At 39.4% G+C, this 18,885-nt stretch overlaps 3 protein-coding genes across 3 annotated transcripts; 1 reads left to right on the plus strand and 2 right to left on the minus strand.

Moving 5' to 3' along the window:
* Nucleotides 1-403: 403 nt before the first annotated feature.
* Nucleotides 404-7,117, plus strand: oxtra (oxytocin receptor a). Its single transcript, XM_029431911.1, has 2 exons — nt 404-1,831; nt 6,753-7,117. Exons 1-2 carry the CDS (start codon nt 904-906, stop codon nt 7,004-7,006), a joined length of 1,182 nt encoding a protein of 393 aa, XP_029287771.1. The 5' UTR covers nt 404-903; the 3' UTR covers nt 7,007-7,117.
* A 1,025-nt stretch (nt 7,118-8,142) lies between these two features.
* cav3 (caveolin 3) lies at nt 8,143-12,489 on the minus strand. The gene is made up of 2 exons (XM_029431912.1): nt 12,190-12,489; nt 8,143-10,968 (listed from the first exon to the last, which is right to left on the minus strand). The coding sequence occupies exons 1-2, from the start codon at nt 12,304-12,306 to the stop codon at nt 10,627-10,629; spliced, it is 459 nt and encodes a 152-aa protein (XP_029287772.1). The 5' UTR covers nt 12,307-12,489; the 3' UTR covers nt 8,143-10,626.
* Nucleotides 12,490-15,040: 2,551 nt separating this feature from the next.
* Nucleotides 15,041-16,456, minus strand: LOC115008700 (caveolin-2-like). The gene is made up of 3 exons (XM_029432443.1): nt 16,256-16,456; nt 15,430-15,617; nt 15,041-15,200 (listed from the first exon to the last, which is right to left on the minus strand). Exons 1-3 carry the CDS (start codon nt 16,454-16,456, stop codon nt 15,041-15,043), a joined length of 549 nt encoding a protein of 182 aa, XP_029288303.1.
* Between the last annotated feature and the right edge of the window lie 2,429 nt (nt 16,457-18,885).

An 18,885-nucleotide genomic window follows, 5' to 3' on the forward strand; every position in this document is an offset into this window, starting at 1 on the left:
ATGGATGTATTACATCTTTAAGTCTCCAGCAAAATGTTCAGTTTCATTTGCTTCACAGAGTTTTAGCACATTATGAAAATATCTCAACATGACAAGGAATGCTTTTTCATCACATTCCCAGTGAGGCCACACTGCTTCAGGATGGACAGTTTAATTAATCCACCGACAAAATGAGGTCACTGAGAGCATATCTGGGGGTTAATGCTCTGAAGAGGGTCGGGGCTGCGAGCTGCAGAGCAGGACACTGAGGACACTAAATGAACGCCTCACATCGCTACCTTGTGGAGGTGATGGGTAAGACTATTTACTGTTTTCACTGAACCGGGGACAGATATAACGGGCTTGACTGCTGTAGTGCTTGCCATTCGGATTCTGACCAGAGATGACGTTGGAGATTGTTGGAGCTTTCAATTTCTGCTGCTTTTTTTTCTCGTCGTATTTTGTTTTCCAAAGTTTCATCGTGGTTTTTTTAAAGTAAATATATATGTTTTTGCTCGACAAAAAGCCTACTTATTCTTTGGATTTTTGAGAATTACCTATGACAAGTGAGGTGTACTACTCACGTATTTTAGACCCTAGTTTTTCTGTCTTGTAGATCCACATCGTAGCATTCTGAACCTTACGTTTACTTTTGTTTTGGCGTCAACATTTAGTCAAATATTTCATATTATCAGTGGAAATATTTTCAAGTGTCTTAAATTTAAGAAAGAATGGGAGATTGATCAACCAATCCTTGTATATTACTGAAGGAACATGTGTTGAGCCTTATCATACCCCACCCTTCGTCTTGACACCTGTGAGGACGCAAGGAAGACTTTGTCACTTGAGACCCTTTAAGTGACTGTTTTAGCCGTTGCGTGACTGCACAACTTCGGCGCATCTGCAGAGGACAAGACTGCAGCAATGGAGAGAATTTCAAATGAAAGTGACTTTTGGCAATTTAACGAATCCTGGCGGAACTCAAGTCTCGTTAACGGGACCGGTTTGTTGAATCAGACGAACCCTCTGAAGCGAAATGAAGAAGTGGCGAAGGTGGAGGTGACTGTGCTCGCCCTGGTGCTGTTTCTGGCGCTGGCGGGGAACCTGTGCGTCCTGCTGGCCATCCACACCACCAAGCACAGCCATTCCCGCATGTACTACTTCATGAAGCACCTGAGCATCGCCGATCTAGTTGTGGCGATATTTCAAGTTCTCCCTCAACTTATCTGGGACATTACATTTCGCTTCTATGGACCGGACATTTTGTGCAGGTTGGTGAAATACCTACAAGTCGTTGGGATGTTTGCCTCGACTTACATGTTAGTTTTGATGTCCGTAGACAGGTGTTTGGCAATTTGTCAGCCTCTCCGTTCTTTGCACAGGAGAAAAGACCGTTTCTATGTCATCTTTTCCTGGGTCTTGAGCCTGATCTTCAGTATTCCACAGATGTTCATTTTCTCCCTAATCGAGGTTGGCTCAGCCGGATCAGGAGTGTATGACTGCTGGGGCGACTTCGTGAAGCCTTGGGGTGCCAAAGCTTACATTACATGGATCAGCCTCACCATATATATCATTCCAGTGGCGATACTGAGCATTTGCTACGGGTTGATAAGCTTCAAAATCTGGCAAAACTTTAAACTGAAAACCCGACGCGAGCAGTGTATAAGCCTGACACCCAAAGCCTCCAAATGCAACACACTGTCCCGCGTGAGCAGCGTTAAGCTCATCTCCAAGGCGAAGATAACCACCGTGAAAATGACTTTTGTGATCGTCGTGGCATATATCGTTTGTTGGACCCCCTTTTTCTCTGTTCAGATGTGGTCTGCGTGGGATCCAGCAGCACCCCGTGAGGGTATGTGTCATTTTAAAGTTGTATTTCATAGTGAATGCGCGCCATGGTGCGTAAAGGCTGATGTACTCATAATGTCATTACGCATCGGAAAATGTTTGAACCACGTACACTCTCCCCATATTTTGTCCATCTTGTTGCACATTTTCCGGACAATATTGCGCAGTGGTAATGATTGGAGAGCTGCAACTGTCGCATCCCTCTTGCTGTGTGCATCAGTTCTCTTTACGCACGAGGGTGCCAGCGCATGCGTATCCGATTGGAGCCAACAGAGACAACTAAATCCCCATTCTTGAGAATGTATTCTGTTTTCCTCATTCAGATGGGTTGGGCACCGGGGGTTGTTTGGCTGACTCACGGAGAGCCGGGTTCTGCCGTTTTAGTATCAGGGTAAATAACGCAGCCAGGTTGCTTATACACCCGTGTGGCATTTGAGTGTTTGTGACATTTAGCAATTTTAATGAAAAAAAAAAACTAAACACAGTTCTTAATATAAAGAACCTGTCACCTCACCATCTAAATCAGAAACACGTTATTATAGCATGCTGTGTTTTCCTAATTGACTGACAGAGTCTAACACTATTTTACTAGTTAGTTGTTAATCTAATGTGTTCTGCGGTTAATGGTTTATTTACAACAAGAACAAGAAACAAAACAAAACCTAGGTTTTATTTTGTTTTTACTAATAGGCCTATGTCAAATTCTTGGATTATATATAATGATACACATGATAAGAACAATTAGGAAAGGCCTTTAAAGTGCAAAAGTGGTACACAGTTTCCTCTGACCCTCATCGCGCTGCAGAGACCGACTAACGGCTAATCATTAATCAAATTAGTGTGCACCACCAGTCGCCAAGGAGCTTTTATTTATGCCTGCAGGGCACGTTGGAGTGCGTCGTTGACATTTTACCACAATCGGCCACTAAGCAGCCGTGTGTATGGTCCCTATATTCATCGACCTGCTCGGCCATGGTCACGCTCATAGAGCAAAAGAAGATTTAATATGCCAATTTGACTTCACAATGTATTTGCCCTCTGCCTCTGTGCTCCTTCCATAATCCCATTATATGTCGATATAACTAAGTAAAAGGTACACTTAAAATATTAGCCTCGTGAAAAGTAAAGATGTGTTTCATAGTGGCTACAATGTGTCTATATGATGTGAGGGCATTTGTGTACTGAGTGAACAGTAAATTAATTAGAGCTTTTAATATAAAGACTTTGCAGAATAATATGTCTGCATAATAATAAACTCTCCACATGTTGAAAATAAGACAATCATGTCAAGAAGTTTCATGGTGAGTAGAGAGTAAACAAACTCGGCTCTTTTCTTTTTCTTCTGTGGGTTTGTTTACGAGGCTCCAGCTCCAGGTTGTGCGTCGCTGTCCTCCTCTTCCTCAAGCTGCATTGTTCACACAAGCTATTTGAACTTTGCAGCTAAACAGTTGCACTTAGCTGTCATCCAGTTCTTCAACACTAAGGTATATTGCTATAAATGGCTCTGATGCTGCACCTCACATCAATATTTACAGTAGCCAGAAAAATAGCAACAAAGGTGCTCCAGCCCTTGAATGGAAAAGAAAGTGATTATTTCATTTTCAGGTTGCAGTTGATGGCTCAGTGCAGGGAGGAGGCTGATGCGTGATGGCTGTCCCCCACGTGAACAGTGCTCAAAAAGGCCAGAGTTGGCCGTGACACGTGCCAGTGTTTGTGTACAAAAGATAGGCTGGAGTGTCTCGTGTGTGTGCAGATAAAGTGTCCATTAGAGTCAGAGTCAGCAAAGTGTGACCAGACTGCACAGCTTAGAATAGAAAGCCCTCACTAATGGAAGAACCTCTGCATTGCAAAAATATTTCAAAACATTCATGATGAACAAAAAACAGTTTCAGAAAACATCAGGTTAAGTAAGATTTTGAGGTTGTAGTTAATTGTAGTCAATTTGGTTACAATAATGTGTTTTGAATTTTAATGGGGCGACTGAATCAGGGTCTGTACCTTTAACACTGTTTGTGTTGTACTGAAATATTATCAGCAAACATTATTCATTATTAATTATTAATGTGTAATTACTGCTTAAGAGATAACATGCAGACTTACAGCAAATATTTAGATAGCAGCAGATCTCAAACAAAGATTATGACATGGGTCATTCAATATAATCACCTTTATTACTCCACCATGGAATATATCCATAACATGTAATATGAAACGAAAACAAAACATTATTAGAGGACTAAAGTAAAGTGTTTCCATGGTGCAGAAAAAGTACATTATTTTGGTTATTGGTGCCATTATGGAAAATGATTACCATGGTTTCCTCTGAGAAACACGTCCTTGTGTGAAATGTTCACATCAACAGAAGTGCAGGTTTATTTCTTAAAGGTTGCCGCCTGTCTTTAATATAGCATTGTATATATATTGTATAGCAGCAGTCGACGTACGTATGCGCAGACTCCCACACTTTCTACACTAAAGTAATCACGTCTTCTGCAATGAATGATTCAGGAAAACAACAACACAACACAACAGTGTCAACAACACCTTGCAAAATCTGTCCAAGTTCAAAGTTTGACATTTTATACAATATGATTATTGGCTCTCTTGTCGAGAGTTAAATAAGAAGCTAGATATTTCTAGCTTTGAGCCGACTATTTCTAGTTACTTGGCCAACAAACAGTTACAGATTAATGGTAATACAACATGTTAATTGGTAGGATTTTGTTTTTCTACCTTTGAGCAGAGCCGATATATTTATTTCCAGTCTTCATGCTAAGATAAGCTAACCGACTGGTTGCTGTAGCTTTATATTTACTACACAGATGTCAGATCATCAATCAATCTTCCTATCTAACTCTCATCAATCAAGCAAATAAGCGTATTTTCCCAATAATTTGAACTTTTACTTAAGCCACAATTGTACCAGTTGTGTAGCACACATCAGATACAATGTTCCCATTCAGCCAATAAGTGTATTTTAGAGGCATGAAGAGTCAAATTGCTTGAAACGAAGGTCCATCAAAACTGCTGATTTATTGCCAGGACCACCCCATTAGGCTTATCAATATGATTTTTGGGAATGTCAATGTCCCATTCTTCTCAGCTTTGTGACGTCAGTGGCGTCTGTGATTCCACTTTGAAACAACGTGACAAAGGACAAAAACACCTGAAGGCGATACCCTGAATCAGGCACTAACACAAGCTCCCAAAAAAAATCTATGAACATAAACATCTACCCCTGCTGAGCCTGGTGCCCTCGGGCGGTGACTTACAAGCTGCTATTGATTTGCGTTAAGTACACAAAGTCCAGTGTTCAATGTCTAAATGTCAGTTTCTATATACAGTAGTGTCTTTACAAGCAATGGGAAAAGCAAGGCGGTGTCATAGGTAAAGAAAGACCTCACAAAGCAAACGTTCTCATAAATATAACTTAACGTAGAAATGAAAATGAGATTACTGTAATGCGTTTACCATCAGGGAAAAAGAATCAGCACTAAGTGTTCTTGTTAATGACTTGCTGAAGAGTCTTCTGGGGCTGCCCCGGTATCAGCTCTGACAGTCAGACAGATGTACCACCCAGAGGATAATCATTCTGCCTTTTCATTTGTTGTGTAATTCATCATTCTCTTCAGTAAAGATTTTTCTTTTTTATAGTTCCCCTTATTCAAATTAGATCCAGGCTCTACTCTCATCCACCCCGATGACAATGCGTGATAATCTGCAGTTTTTTTGCACCGTCTCCAATGAAGCGTATTCCTCTTTACATCCCAGCAGCATTATAGTCTACATTAGAGCAGGTTGATGCATGGCTCACAGTGTTTGGGGTACAATTGTATCATATCAGCTGGTAAATTAACACTGTTTTTGGCTTGCCATTTTGTAAAACGTTTAATGAATCTGTATTTTCTTGTCATTTTCATTTGTATATCTGAAAGATTTCTACACAGTGCATACCCAAAGATAGATTATAAAACCTATGACACGATAGTAGAAGGGTATTGGAATGATCTGCACTGATCTCATAAATCAAACCCTTAAGGCGGACGATCAATTCTTATTAATCATGCATTTGACTTTCATGCCCTTACAGAGATCATTTACACTGAACAATTTAGTTAGAGCTCAGGGACTTTCATTAGAGACAACATGTGAATAGCAGGAGCACAGACTGATTGACATCAGTAAGAAGGGGGTAAATACAGGATGCAAGCCAATTACATGAATGTCACGTGAGGAACATTTCCACATCTCCCACACTAACCTGGAAAGTGATTTTGCAGGAATTTGCTTTGTTTTAGAAAAGCTGCGGTTTCTGAACAGGTTGCCATTTAAATTACTTTGTGTTTATTTCTTGAGTTGCTCTCTCCTTCCTCAATCTCTCATTTTAAAAGACTGAGAATCCCTCCAGCTATAATCACAGTTGTAACTGTATGATTGTAACTTATCATTTAACATTTTTGCAATTCATCCAGAGGGTGGGCATGCATTTCTGTAACAAATGTCAAAGCAATCCACTCAATAGTTGTTGTGACTGTCCGCTCAAAACCACAAATGTCAACCTGGTGGCACGAGAGGAACAATCAGGTGATCGCCAAAGTTATTGAGATTTCTGTTCCAGAACAATTCATATAATGTTTATCATATTGCAGTCTGGAAGATAGTGGTACACTGACTGATCAACCAACACTGCCAACCCTACAACCATGGATAAAAACCATGAATTTATATAGAGTTGTAAATCATCGGAAGTGAAACAAAATGTGTGCACATGTGTGATTTATGATAAAGATGGCAGAAGCTAAACTTTCAGCCAGCCACTAACACCTTTACTTTTTACAAACAAAACTTTCACAGAGGAAAACAAGCTGCTGGTTCCTTTTTGTTGTTGTTGTCAGTAACTTTCCGCTCTCTCTTATCTCCTGCAGCCATGCCCTTCATCATCTCCATGCTACTGGCCAGCTTGAACAGCTGCTGTAACCCTTGGATCTATATGTGCTTCGCCGGGCATCTGTTCCAGGATCTGAGGCAGAACTTTCTGTGCTGTTCCACTCGCTACCTCATGTCATCCCAGTGCCGCTGTGAGCGTGACTTTGACTCCAGTCACAAGAGCAATTCCTCAACCTTTGCCATTAAGAGCACTAGCAGCCAGAGGAGCATCACACAGACTTCCACCACATAAGCTCCCGCCCTCCCTTCCCTTCTTTTTCTCGAGCTGCCTCACACCACACGCCGTCATATCCAGCCGTTCTCCTTCAGATACCTCTCGCCCCTGGGTCTTACTGCTTGCAAGCCCGGAAACCACAGAAGTCTTTATAATTTTTTACAGTAGGAAAATGGAAATGGATTGAGAAATAGGAAAAAAAATCAGAATTTTATTAAGGGTGCGATATTTAGTTCATAAAGACGTAGAAGATAATCATGGAACGAGCTGATTAATCACCTGAATCTTTTTGTTTTTACATTATTCCTGTTTGAGATGTATAGAATATATTTGCAGTGCAGAGAAAGTAAGTAATATTTTATAAGCACTGTCAACCTTGGCTAACCACGCTATAGATTCAGTTGTCGTCATCAAAGCTTGTGGATCCTGCTGTCTGTGTTATGATGAAATTGCTCACCTGTTATAAATATTGTATACTTTGTGTTATTGCACAAAGTGGATTGCATACATGTAAACTGAGATATTGTTAGATGTGAAATGTCATGTCTGTCACTGGTAAAATCTTTAAAAAAAACCTTTTAAAAAAATAAAGCGCAAAAGTAGCACAAATGCATCAACGACTTTATTATTTGCACCTAGCTGATGCTAATTAGAGATCCTGTTGCCTCTTTGAAATCCTTGGCAAGGTTGCTGGAAATGTACCAGAGGGATGTTTGTCAACGCCAAATCAATAACGGCACTGAGTTCCTGATCACTTTTGGCAGCACATTGAAACTTCCTGTTAAGTGCACTGTTGGGTTGAGATCTGGAGACTGTGCAGACCACTGCAGTGAGCTAACGTGACTCCTGTTTCTTGAGCAATCTTAGGGGCAACAATTGATGTGTTTGTTGTGTAACATGTTGCAATATATCCCACAGGAAGTGCCAATAAAGGTAAACTGTGGCCATGAATTCCTTATAGCATTCTTTGTTGCAAAGCTAATTAAGCATGAGGCTGTTGTCAGTTGTGTTTATATTCATTGTAATATAAGAGCCATCCAGGATATGATCCTTGTTGTTATATTTACAGCACATTAATTATCATTGTTATAATGAGATGCGAACTGAAAAAATAAATAAAAATCTGCACAATAAAAACAGTCCAACACAATATCTCTGATAAATAAATATATAAATACTACATTAGTGACGTTTATGATGTTCACTTCATGTTGAGAGACAGGTTCAGCTTTCAACTCTATAATTCATCTGATCCTAATAATTTGCATCTTTCCCACTTACACTGTACTTACAATATAATGTAACACACACCACAAACTAGAGCCTCATCTATCACTAGTGAACTATCATTACTCGCTTTATACAGGTAAGTTGTTGCAGTGATATTCAACTGCATTACACAGCGTAGGTGTTGCTTTCATTAAAAAAATGTGTAGATTCTAGGATTTATTAATGAACCAGAACTATTTACGAATATATTTAGAGGGAGTTTACTTCCTGTATAATAATGTTATCTTCAATAAAATAATTGTGCACCAGTGGAAAATATTGTATCACGAGAAAATGTTAAAAAAGGTCAATATTTGATACAAATTGATACAAAGGTAAGCCTTTTAATTATTAATACATGTTATATTAAAAGGTAATTATACTTTAGTTAATAGCTATTTTACTTTTAACAAACAATGAAATTATAGTTAATAATGTTTACCAATTATCTAATCATTATTTGATTACAGTTACTCTGTATTAACAGTTTATTGTTCCACACATTGTAACTATAATATTATATATATATGTTAGAATATATAATAATGTTTTGTTAATGATTGTCAAATGATTTGTCAACCTTTGAGCAAACGTTTGTAAAACATCTTTAAACATTACGTTGATAAACAGACCAGAAACCAATTATTAACCATTAACAAAGTATTTACTATCTGTCTAATAATGTTTATAGATGCTTTACAAGGTATCTTTAACCATTTAACAACGTATTATAATCTTCAATTGCAACTTTATCCAAGTAATGTTTATAGACGGTTTACAAACCATTAACAAAGCTCACAAATATCTGCTCCATCTATCTATATATGTTTACTTTTTACAAATCATGGTGTAATCATTAACTAAAACCTAATCTAGTGGCCTATATCAAACTTTATAACATGTGCAAAAATGAAAGCATTACTAATAATGCGTAAACATTATTTATTCTAATTTAATTGTTAATAACTATTAACTAAAGTTTAATTAACTATCTATTTATCATTTATTAATGATGATGTTTCGTTTTAAATAACGTAAGTGTGAAGGACAATTTAGGTTTACAGTATGTTTGTAATTGCACACGTTTTTTTCAAGATTAGATAAATACATGAATAAAAGTGTGAAATTGTTGTATGTTGGTTGTATTTTTATTCTACATATTCACTGTCTCTGTTTAGGTTTTGTCAAATAAATCCCTCTTGTTCTTAATCTTAACACTGTGTGAGGTTTCTGCCTTTCTAAACTCTAGCTGTGCATTTTCCAGCCAGAAAGTTAAGAACAAACATTGACACCCTGTGAGATGCATATGAAAGATACACAACAGCAGCCTCTAGTGGGTCACCGCTCCCAGGTCACTGCGTCCCGGTTGACTGGAGTTGTCAAAAATATCACTGAAACGCAGTTAAGATGTTTGGTGAATCTTAAAAATGTATTTCTCCAGCCTCTCACAATGAATTGAAATAACACACATAATACACTTCCAATCAAACACTGAACCAGTGGTGCAATATAATTAGTATAAGGACAGATTCATCAATTGTAAAGAGTCTTTAGATTAGTTTCAGCTCACGTATACTTCATTGCAAGTACACTATAGCCGTAAAGGTATTACACTTTTCTACATAATTAAAATAACACTGTGGAGCAATACAATTATTCTTTGCTTTACTCCATCAGTAGTTAGGTCCATACCTGTTTACACATATGTGACTGATAAAAGGAAGTATATTATATTCACGGTTGGTTCCAAACATATTAATGACATCTGCGAGTCAGCAAAAAAGAGAATTAAAAGAATTATGTAGAGAAAACATTTTCAATTCCTTTCTTTTTTTTGTTAGAGCTTTCCAAATAAGGTTAATATATCAAATCCAATTAACTCAATACAAAGTTAAACAATACCAGACACGGCGACATACAGCATCATGTAATGTTGAAGAATGGCCAAATGTAATGCATACATGCAGCATTGTCCACAGGTGCAGCAGTGTTGGGGAGTTTATTGCATTTGTTGTGAGGGAGTAGCTATTGTCTTTGGCTTTTGTGATACACTTCAATGAGGGAAGACGGATCCTCGTCATGGCCGGCAGTCCTCTCCTTCCTCAGTGAGGAACCACTGAGCCCTGCAGGAGTGCCAGAGCTGTCACAGAACCACGCTGCCTGCTGCAGCTGTCACAGAGCTTCTGGTGGCAATAGGCACACAGGGCATATCAGGACCGAGCTTGAGGATGTGTGGGTGGGGAACGGCATGTTATGAAGGAAGGAGGAGGAGTATCAGGGAGTAAGCAAGATGCCAGGACTGAGCTTCTGGTGTAAAAAAAGATACTGCACTTCATCCGATCAAACTGTAAACACTACTGTGTGAGTTCTTAGACTTCTTTGCGCAGTGCAACGCGCACACTGCTGAAGATCTTTCCCAGGGCTTCGAAGAAGGGATCGCAGAAGGTCTGGATGCAGAGAGAGTAGATACGGCCGATGCACTGCGACTCAATCAGACAGCTCTTGATGCATGGAACCACAGCCCAGATGTGGCAGAAGGAGATGCATGCGAACAGGAAGCCCCAGAGCAGAGCGATAGGGATGCCAAAGACAGCTGACAAGATGCGATAGCACCAGTACTTGGACACAGTAAAGGTGGTGTAGCTGAGCTTCCACACCCCATCCAGGCTGTGTGTCCCGTCAGGCTCTGCAATGACATCCTCAAAGTCCACCTAATAGGAAATAGGAAAGAGGCTTTCATTACTACACATTCCTGAGTGCACAACCCTTTTATCCATCTCCCTCCACCAGAACTCTGTGGGCTCTGAATATCTGAAGTGTAAAGATAAGCTTGTGAAAGGGTCAAATTTATGCAGAAAAACCAATTATGTGTAGAACATTATACAAAAAAGAAATGTCGTAGCATACGAGCAAAGTCATGGAGTGGCTTTTATTGCTTGTTCCAAATCATTCTAAAAGCTCCATTCAGACACTTTTCTTAGTAACTGAAATGCACTGTATGTAAAATGCATGAGAGCAACTATACAATCATCTAATCTGTTTTCAGTATGTGTCTCCTTCTCTTTTTGAAAAGCCCTGTCGCATGCTAAGGCTAGTCTCATCTTTAAAATGCAAATTAATTTAATCATGACACGAAGACACACTGCACATCTGAAACCTTTTCTTTTCTTTCAGATCACTGGATACGATCAGCATGAGAAGTACTGAGTCCGTTTCCTGTAGAGATCATCCTGAGATCATCCTCTGAATGGATGGTTGGACATGCACTGTTTTAAATTCTCTCTGTAATGTCTGGCCTCGTTCAGCTCTTAGAGGGATTGTGGAGTCAAATTAAGGGAGAGTATTCTTTAGAAACTATAGATGGACAAAGAAGATAACACTCCCTGACTAATTAGGGAGACTGTTTCCGTACTACTTTATTTTAATGGCAAGGCCTTGTTACGTTATCAGAAAATGACTGCATGGATTACAAATGTAAATGATACCAGACTATTGGGATCGTCATAATTCCATCACTGAATTCATCCTCTACTTATCACTCATGATTTAACATCTTCAGTGAGCATGAACCCCTTCCAGTCAAACAAAATATCTTCTAAATTTACATTCAGTCCTGTCCTTACAGAAAATATTTTGTGGCAACAACATGGCAACAATCACAGGATAAACAATAGTCGAACCTAAATAACTCAAAGCGACACAGTGTATCAGTTTCACTCTCTTCTACCCCATTCCCAAAATAAACTTTGGGTTCAGCAGAAGCAACAGGAATAGCTCTTGGTCTATTTTAGGACGTTCCAGACAGTATGATAACCTGTTCTCCTGTCTTTGTTTCTACGAAACACTTTATTAACTTCCTCTCCACACATGCCAAGACAGGGGTTATGTTCTTAATCCTTTCGGTGACAGGGTGGACTCCATGCAGCACAAACCTTCACCACGTCCTCATTGATCTGCTTGGGATCTCTGTTAATTAGATCAATCTCCTTGGTGTGGCTGTCCTTCACAATCTTCTCCTCGTTGCTGTTGTACTGGTACTGATCCGCCATGGTGGGGCTGCAGGTCCTGGATGGGCCGGAGACGGTGAGAGTAAACCTTCCTGGATCAAACTGCACGGAGCCGCCTCGGTTCACTTCTGAACCCCTGTATCACCACTGTGAGTGACGCTCCCTCTGACATGCCAGTGGACAGCTGCTGCAGACGCCTTGGCAAAAATGGAGGCTTGACCCCCACCCTGCCTACACATAGGCACCCCACACACGGACAGTGAACACACACACACACACACACACACACACACACACACACACACACACACACACACACACACACACACACACACACACACACACACACACACACAATGTTATGCACACAGACAGAAAAGGCATGCCTTAAAGGAGAACCCAGGGCTGTGTCACATTTCACATTGGGTTGTGGTGCTAACTGGGTAGGGTTTACACAGTGGCACGAACTTCCACCACAGAGTGAGGCAGTGAGCACAAACACACCCTACGGCTCTGGCTTTAGTTGGGACTCCTAATCCTGAACTTTTTTATCTGTTTAAAGCTAAATTGCACAACAGAAAAGAGATAAATATAAAGTATACTCAATGTCACCACGAGGTCAATATCACTGTTAATGTAGATTCACACTATTACTATAGTGTAGCATTCAGAAGGAGGAATATTCACATTGAAATACACTTTACTGAAGCAGAATTCATCAACTCATCCACCTACATCATGCGTGATGTTTGTCAGGTGGTTCGTTGGTCAGTAGATGTCACATTGTTGGCACTGTGCCGGTCTGAATAACTCTACTGTACCTCTTCTGTCACTGTAACCCTACAGTTGACAAACACTCTGTAGAGTAGTAATACTGTGCTGAACTGAGAAATGTAATGATCAGTTTTCTGATGGTTTTGTTTATTTTTCAACCTATTTATTGTAAAAAAATGTATTTTCTTTCATTTGAAAGACTTGTTAGGAGAGATTTTCCTTTATTGCATGCTATCCCCCAAAACATGTTAAAGATCTGAGAGAGAATTTAAGAATTTAAGAAAATGTTATTCAGTCATTGGGACAATTAAAATGTCATTCGCTATTATATTCCAACATGTTTGCTATCATCCAAACATAACAGTAAAGTGATCACATGTTTCCCAGTCTTGCACAATGGAGAGAGTTCACACAATGTGGGTCCTGACTGAGCCTTATATTCAAGATATTTCTCATTTTAGCAAGGACAAATACATAGAATCCTGTAGTCCCCCAAAATAAACTCTGATTCAGTCTTCCTTAAGCTGTGCAGTTGTTGCTATCAGTCATAGCTTTCTATATCAGTAGGTCGCATAAACAAACACATACAGCATGGTGGTGCCAAAAAGAGGGGGAAGAGGAGGAGGCACATATGAAAACTGGTCTCACAGCAACCCCAGCTCTCCGTTGCTATCTCAAACAGTGGGGTGTAAGAACAGTAAAGGAAGTGTGACTGAGGGGCATGGATACGCATTTTTTGCCCCGGTTCCCTGGTGGCAGAGACAGGGACAAGGAAGGAGGGGTGGAATGGGATCTGTGTGCATGTGATCAAAAGCTGGCCCAATTAAAGGAGTATTCTTGTCGTGGCAATGGAGAGAGTTGAGGCCAGTTAGGCATGGAGGCTGAGCAACAGAAATAGCTCAGCAGAGCGACATGGTGGGCATACCTCTGCCTCTATGGGGGTCAATGCATTCAGCTGAGACTGCACTCGCTCCTGTCTTTCATTTAATGTAGACAGACATAGCTATATTTAGAGTCCTATAGAATGTAACAGTATGAGTGGGGATCAGTAACTAGGGTTAGTTTAATCAACAGTGCTGGGTGTGTTACTTACTGTAATACAAAATGTTTTACTTTTTGTTATATATTTATATATAGTATATATCTTCAAATTAAAGAAATTGTTCCACGTTTTGAGAAATACACTTATTCGCTTTCTTGGCAAGAGTTAGATGAAAAACTGTTTACCACTCTCGTGTCTCTCAGGTCAACAGGATGCTACACCTCCAGCAAGCTAAGGTAGTTAGCTTAGCAAAAAGGGAAAGTTAGCCTGGCTCTGTCTGATAGTAACAAAATCTGCCAACCAGCATCTCTAAAGTTCGCAGATTAACACAATATATCTTGTTTGTTCATTTATAATTGAGATTTTTTTTTTTACTGTGTAATAAAATGTATTTAGCCCCTCGTAAAACCTGTTTACCAGCTGCTGGCTGTAGCTTCATATTCACTCTGTATTCAGACATGTAACCAGTTTCACAGTGTACTTCACATTTATATTATTTCAATTCATATTAATATGGCAAAACACTAATACAAAATAATGTTTACGTCCTATGGAATACAACATATATTTTAATTCCATTCAACCAAACATTTTGAATATGTCAACCTTATCTCCATACAAAACAACATAGTACATTACAGTCAAAGAAAGACACATTATTTAATGAAATGTCAGTTTTTTTTAATGTATTTACAATGTTGTTGTATCAATATTAATATTAATGCAATAATTTAGCCTTTTCTCAAATTGACACACTTATTCAGGTTCTGGCTTAGAGTTAACTCGATGTATCATCAACATAATCACAAAAGGGACAAATTGAGATGTATGTCTCAGCATGCCAAACATCACGCCAGGTGAGTAATAACACAAAATAATCACAGACAACTATGATGCAGATTATAATTGACCTGGAAGGAGTCAGTATGAAAACTGTTGCCACATTTTCACATTGTTTTTCTATCTGTCTTGATCTTTTGCCACATGGATGGTGATTTGTCCACAGCACTTTCCAATACTGGTAAAAAAGGGGCTGATGAGAATGCTCAGTATGCTGCCCCACACAGTCTGAACCCAGTGCATGTTGATGAGAAGCAGCTGCACACAGGGCATGATCAACCTGGAGAGATACAGGGAAGTGGACAAAACATGAGCTCAACTCTTTGATAAAGAAAACAAATAGAAATCCTTCTCCCCTCTTAAAAACTGTTCCCATTGGAAAGACAACAACAACAACATGTAGTAGGGAAAAGGTTGCGTTACTACTGTATATCTAATTCAACTACCTACTCAATTATTTTTTTACCAGAAAAAGCGTCCATCTTATCTGAGTGTGACAACAGTCCTACCATATGTGAAGGCAGCTGAGCACAGCGAAGAGGATCCCTGCAGCCAGTGAGACTGGCACTGCCAGAAGGAGGGAGATGAGGCGGTAGATCCACAGTCTGGACACCTCAAACAGGGCGTGACTCCAAAACCACACTTTATCAAAGCTCCGCACCGAGGGAGGCTCTGCAATCACATCCTCAAACGTGACCTCAATACACACAGAGCGACACAAACACAGACTAAGAGATTTCTGGCAACCGTTTTTCTACAGCGTGTAAAATATTATACTGAGGCGTGGGGTTAGATGCTAAAACCTTGACATGCAGACTGAGAATGATGGGTAATGCATTCAAATGTACTGCAAAGAGCCGTTTTTAATTACAAACAAAGTAATTTTTTCTCTTCTGTTGTACTTTACAGTGTAAGATCATATGACCAGAGGCCAAAATAGAACTGTGCGTATGATCATGTCCACTTGAGGTCAGTATTATAGAGCATATTGATATTAAGGACATTACAGTATGTTGGTGGTCTTATATTATCTGAGAACAAATATGAAAGTCATTGGCATACATACCAAATTGTATTTAATAAAAAGCTTTATTTTCTAGTTTGCATTCATCCTCCTCATCATCGCTCTGTTCTGGTTCACTCCACTTTGCATTATCGCTGTTACAGGTGGGTCAATAGAGACAGGAGGAGTGGTATGCAGAGCATGTGCAGTGGGTTTGTCTATTTTACTGACCTGTCAAGTTTTCTCCAGACAGAAATGACGTATCTGTGCTGTGTGTTCTCTGTAAAGGTTTATGTGTGTTTAAACCTCCTGTGACGGTGCACACTCGTTACCTTGAGAATTGTGTTGACTCCTTTGGGATCCCTGTCCTCAATCTGAGGCCTTGTGTCAGTGTGAGTAGAATTCAGATCTGCAGATTGCACATCCACTTTGACTTCCATCAGTTCCACAGCTGGTCTCTTGTCTTTTAATCTCTGGTCCTCCATTTCCACTGAGTTGAGCTGTGTCCCGGCTCTGTTGACTGCTTTGTTCATGTCATTGGACATATGGAGGACGGGCAGGGCGCAGCAGGAGGATGGCCACTCTAACCACCTCTGCAGGGAATGCACTGACACCCAGGTGAAACATAGTGGACTGCTGACTGCCTTGCTCCTTGATGAGGAATGCCTTTATTGGTTTTTAAGGGCTTGTCTTTAATGTCATCTTCCATGTGACACATTACATGGAAAGTCTCATTTAGACCTGCATGAGAAATGGCCAACAGGCCATCGCTAAACGGCCTTCACTTCCTCCATAAATAATAAAGAGGGTGAAGATGATCAGGGGGAGTTCTTTTGCAATGTCGTGGTTATACCATCCTATCAACATGAAGGCAGAGTTGGCGGTGTTACTGTAATCTATTACAGAGTTCTTCATTCATTCTGTGATCAGTACATCAAGTGAATGTAGCTCTCTTCTTGTAGCTCTGTTTTGTTCTCCACCAACTCCTGAGTGAAATATCTGGCTCTACTATATCCACTGATTTAGTCTGTGTGCCATATGGTGCTGAGCAGGTAGTGTACATTTGTTTTTTTTTAACGACACTATGAGAGCAATGAAAGTAAACAAAATAGTACGGTTGCCAACCAAAACATAAAACAATGAAATACATTCAAATGCAAAGGGCAACTGCAGAGTCGGGTGATAATTCTCTGTGAGTGTAAGCTTAAAGTAGTTATTTATTATTCTATTGTAAATATAAGAATATTGCTTATAGCCTAGATTAGTTACTTACTTCAGACTTGAGGCGTTTATCTTGTCAGATGATATTGTGCTTTGGTGGTGCATTTTTACCAAACAAATTTGCAGTTAATGAAATTACAATAAACCAAAACACACAAAGTGAACCAGGAGCTTTTCCTGCTTTACCCTGCAGCCTGGTGCATCTTTTTTTGGTAGTTATAGTCCCCTTCGTTACATCCCCAGCACTGCCTTTATTTAACACTGACTGTGAGGTCCTGTTTTCCCTGAAGTAAGATAAGAAAGATGAATTTGTGCATTTGTTACACTGCATTACTCACTTCTTTTACAGTTTGCACTTTTATGGGTAGTGTATGTTTGGTTGGTTTATAACACACACATGTTATATTATATAGGAATGTTTCTTTCACAGCATTATCCCTCACGAAGCAGCCACGCAATCATACAGCAAATAGTCTCTTCTAACATCTGTCACTAAACCATCACATTTACCTGCTTATTTATATTAGACTAAAGTAAACTAGGCTACTGTCAAAGTCTAGAACCGTGAATCTAAAATGGAAAGCCTTACAATAAAAAATATGAAATATATATTTAAAATAGGTAAATTAAATTAGATCTCTTTTTCAAATAAAAAGAACCAAGAAGATGGAATGGGCAAAGGTCACAGTTTAAAGAATAAACATTACGTGTGTACAGAGATAATAATCAGCAGCAATATCTTATACATGGAAATGTTCTTCACATTTCGAAAAGCGAACGGACATTTAGCAGGTAACGTGTATCTCACTGTTTGTTGAGGATTCTGAGAAGTCTTCTTGTCAAAAATGTCCCAAAAAATAGGAGGGAAGAGATTTCACTGGTATATAGCACACTCTGTTGGCTATAGTTTGTCTTTGTCGTTGAAAAACAAATCAATACCACACATTCTTATTGTTTATCACTGATGGTTAAATGTGCTTAATGTTCCACCCAAGCAGGCCCAAAGAGCTCATATCTTCTCAATGCTTCCATTAATACCAAAGTGCTTGTGTTCCCGATGGCAGCAGGACTGCAGCGGTAGCAGAGTGGAGACAGAGCCTGATTAGCTGATGATTAATGCTGTGTGTGGAAACCATAGTGATGAAGAGCCCCCGATATTGTGTTGAGATTGTGTCTGTAGGTCTGCAGATCCTCCACTTAACCAATGCCGGCTTAGTTTTATCTGAAAATAGTATGATGAATTGAATGAGAGAGAAATATAATCCCCACTAATGCTGCCACTTTAAAATAAAGGCAACACAATGGTATTATACCAAAACAAACATCACTTTTACTTCATGCATGGTGATATCATTTCTACTACTCTGACACCTTAAATTAAACTGATAGTAGTATTTATGTTGAAGCCACACTGACATGTGCTGTGGTATTGCATATCATATTGTTCTGTCAACTCCAAATGTCACAAATAACATTATGAGCAAATACTGTAAAAAAAATCATTTAAAAAACTTGCATACTGTGTGCATGCCCAGTCATGGATGTCTTGAAATATGTCCTGTCTGTCAATACGATTTCTCTCTGGTGTTGCCTGACGTGACCAATAACAGAAATCTCCTTTGTTCTTCTCCACATAATGTGACTGAATCCACCATAAGTCTCATCCTGATTATACTTGAAGCAGGGTTTTACTGAATACATTTTGGATGACATGATTTTTATTTTCTTGCCAACTGCAATC

Source organism: Cottoperca gobio, chromosome 5 (genome assembly GCF_900634415.1).
Source record: "Cottoperca gobio chromosome 5, fCotGob3.1, whole genome shotgun sequence".
NCBI classification, from domain to species: domain Eukaryota; kingdom Metazoa; phylum Chordata; class Actinopteri; order Perciformes; family Bovichtidae; genus Cottoperca; species Cottoperca gobio.

Bases quoted from the DNA above. Each gene is read 5' to 3' on its own strand.
- LOC115008700 (XM_029432443.1), bottom strand. From the start codon at position 16,456: ATGAACAAAGCAGTCAACAGAGCCGGGACACAGCTCAACTCAGTGGAA. The intron at 15,618-16,255 runs GTAACGAGTGTG...GTGTGTATTGAG, and splicing joins GAGTCAACACAATTCTCAAG to GTCACGTTTGAGGATGTGAT. The intron at 15,201-15,429 runs GTAGGACTGTTG...GTATCTCTCCAG, and splicing joins CTCAGCTGCCTTCACATATG to GTTGATCATGCCCTGTGTGC.
- oxtra (XM_029431911.1), top strand. From the start codon at position 904: ATGGAGAGAATTTCAAATGAAAGTGACTTTTGGCAATTTAACGAATCC. The intron at 1,832-6,752 runs GTATGTGTCATT...TATCTCCTGCAG, and splicing joins TCCAGCAGCACCCCGTGAGG to CCATGCCCTTCATCATCTCC.
- cav3 (XM_029431912.1), bottom strand. From the start codon at position 12,306: ATGGCGGATCAGTACCAGTACAACAGCAACGAGGAGAAGATTGTGAAG. The intron at 10,969-12,189 runs GTTTGTGCTGCA...ATTTCCTATTAG, and splicing joins TCAATGAGGACGTGGTGAAG to GTGGACTTTGAGGATGTCAT.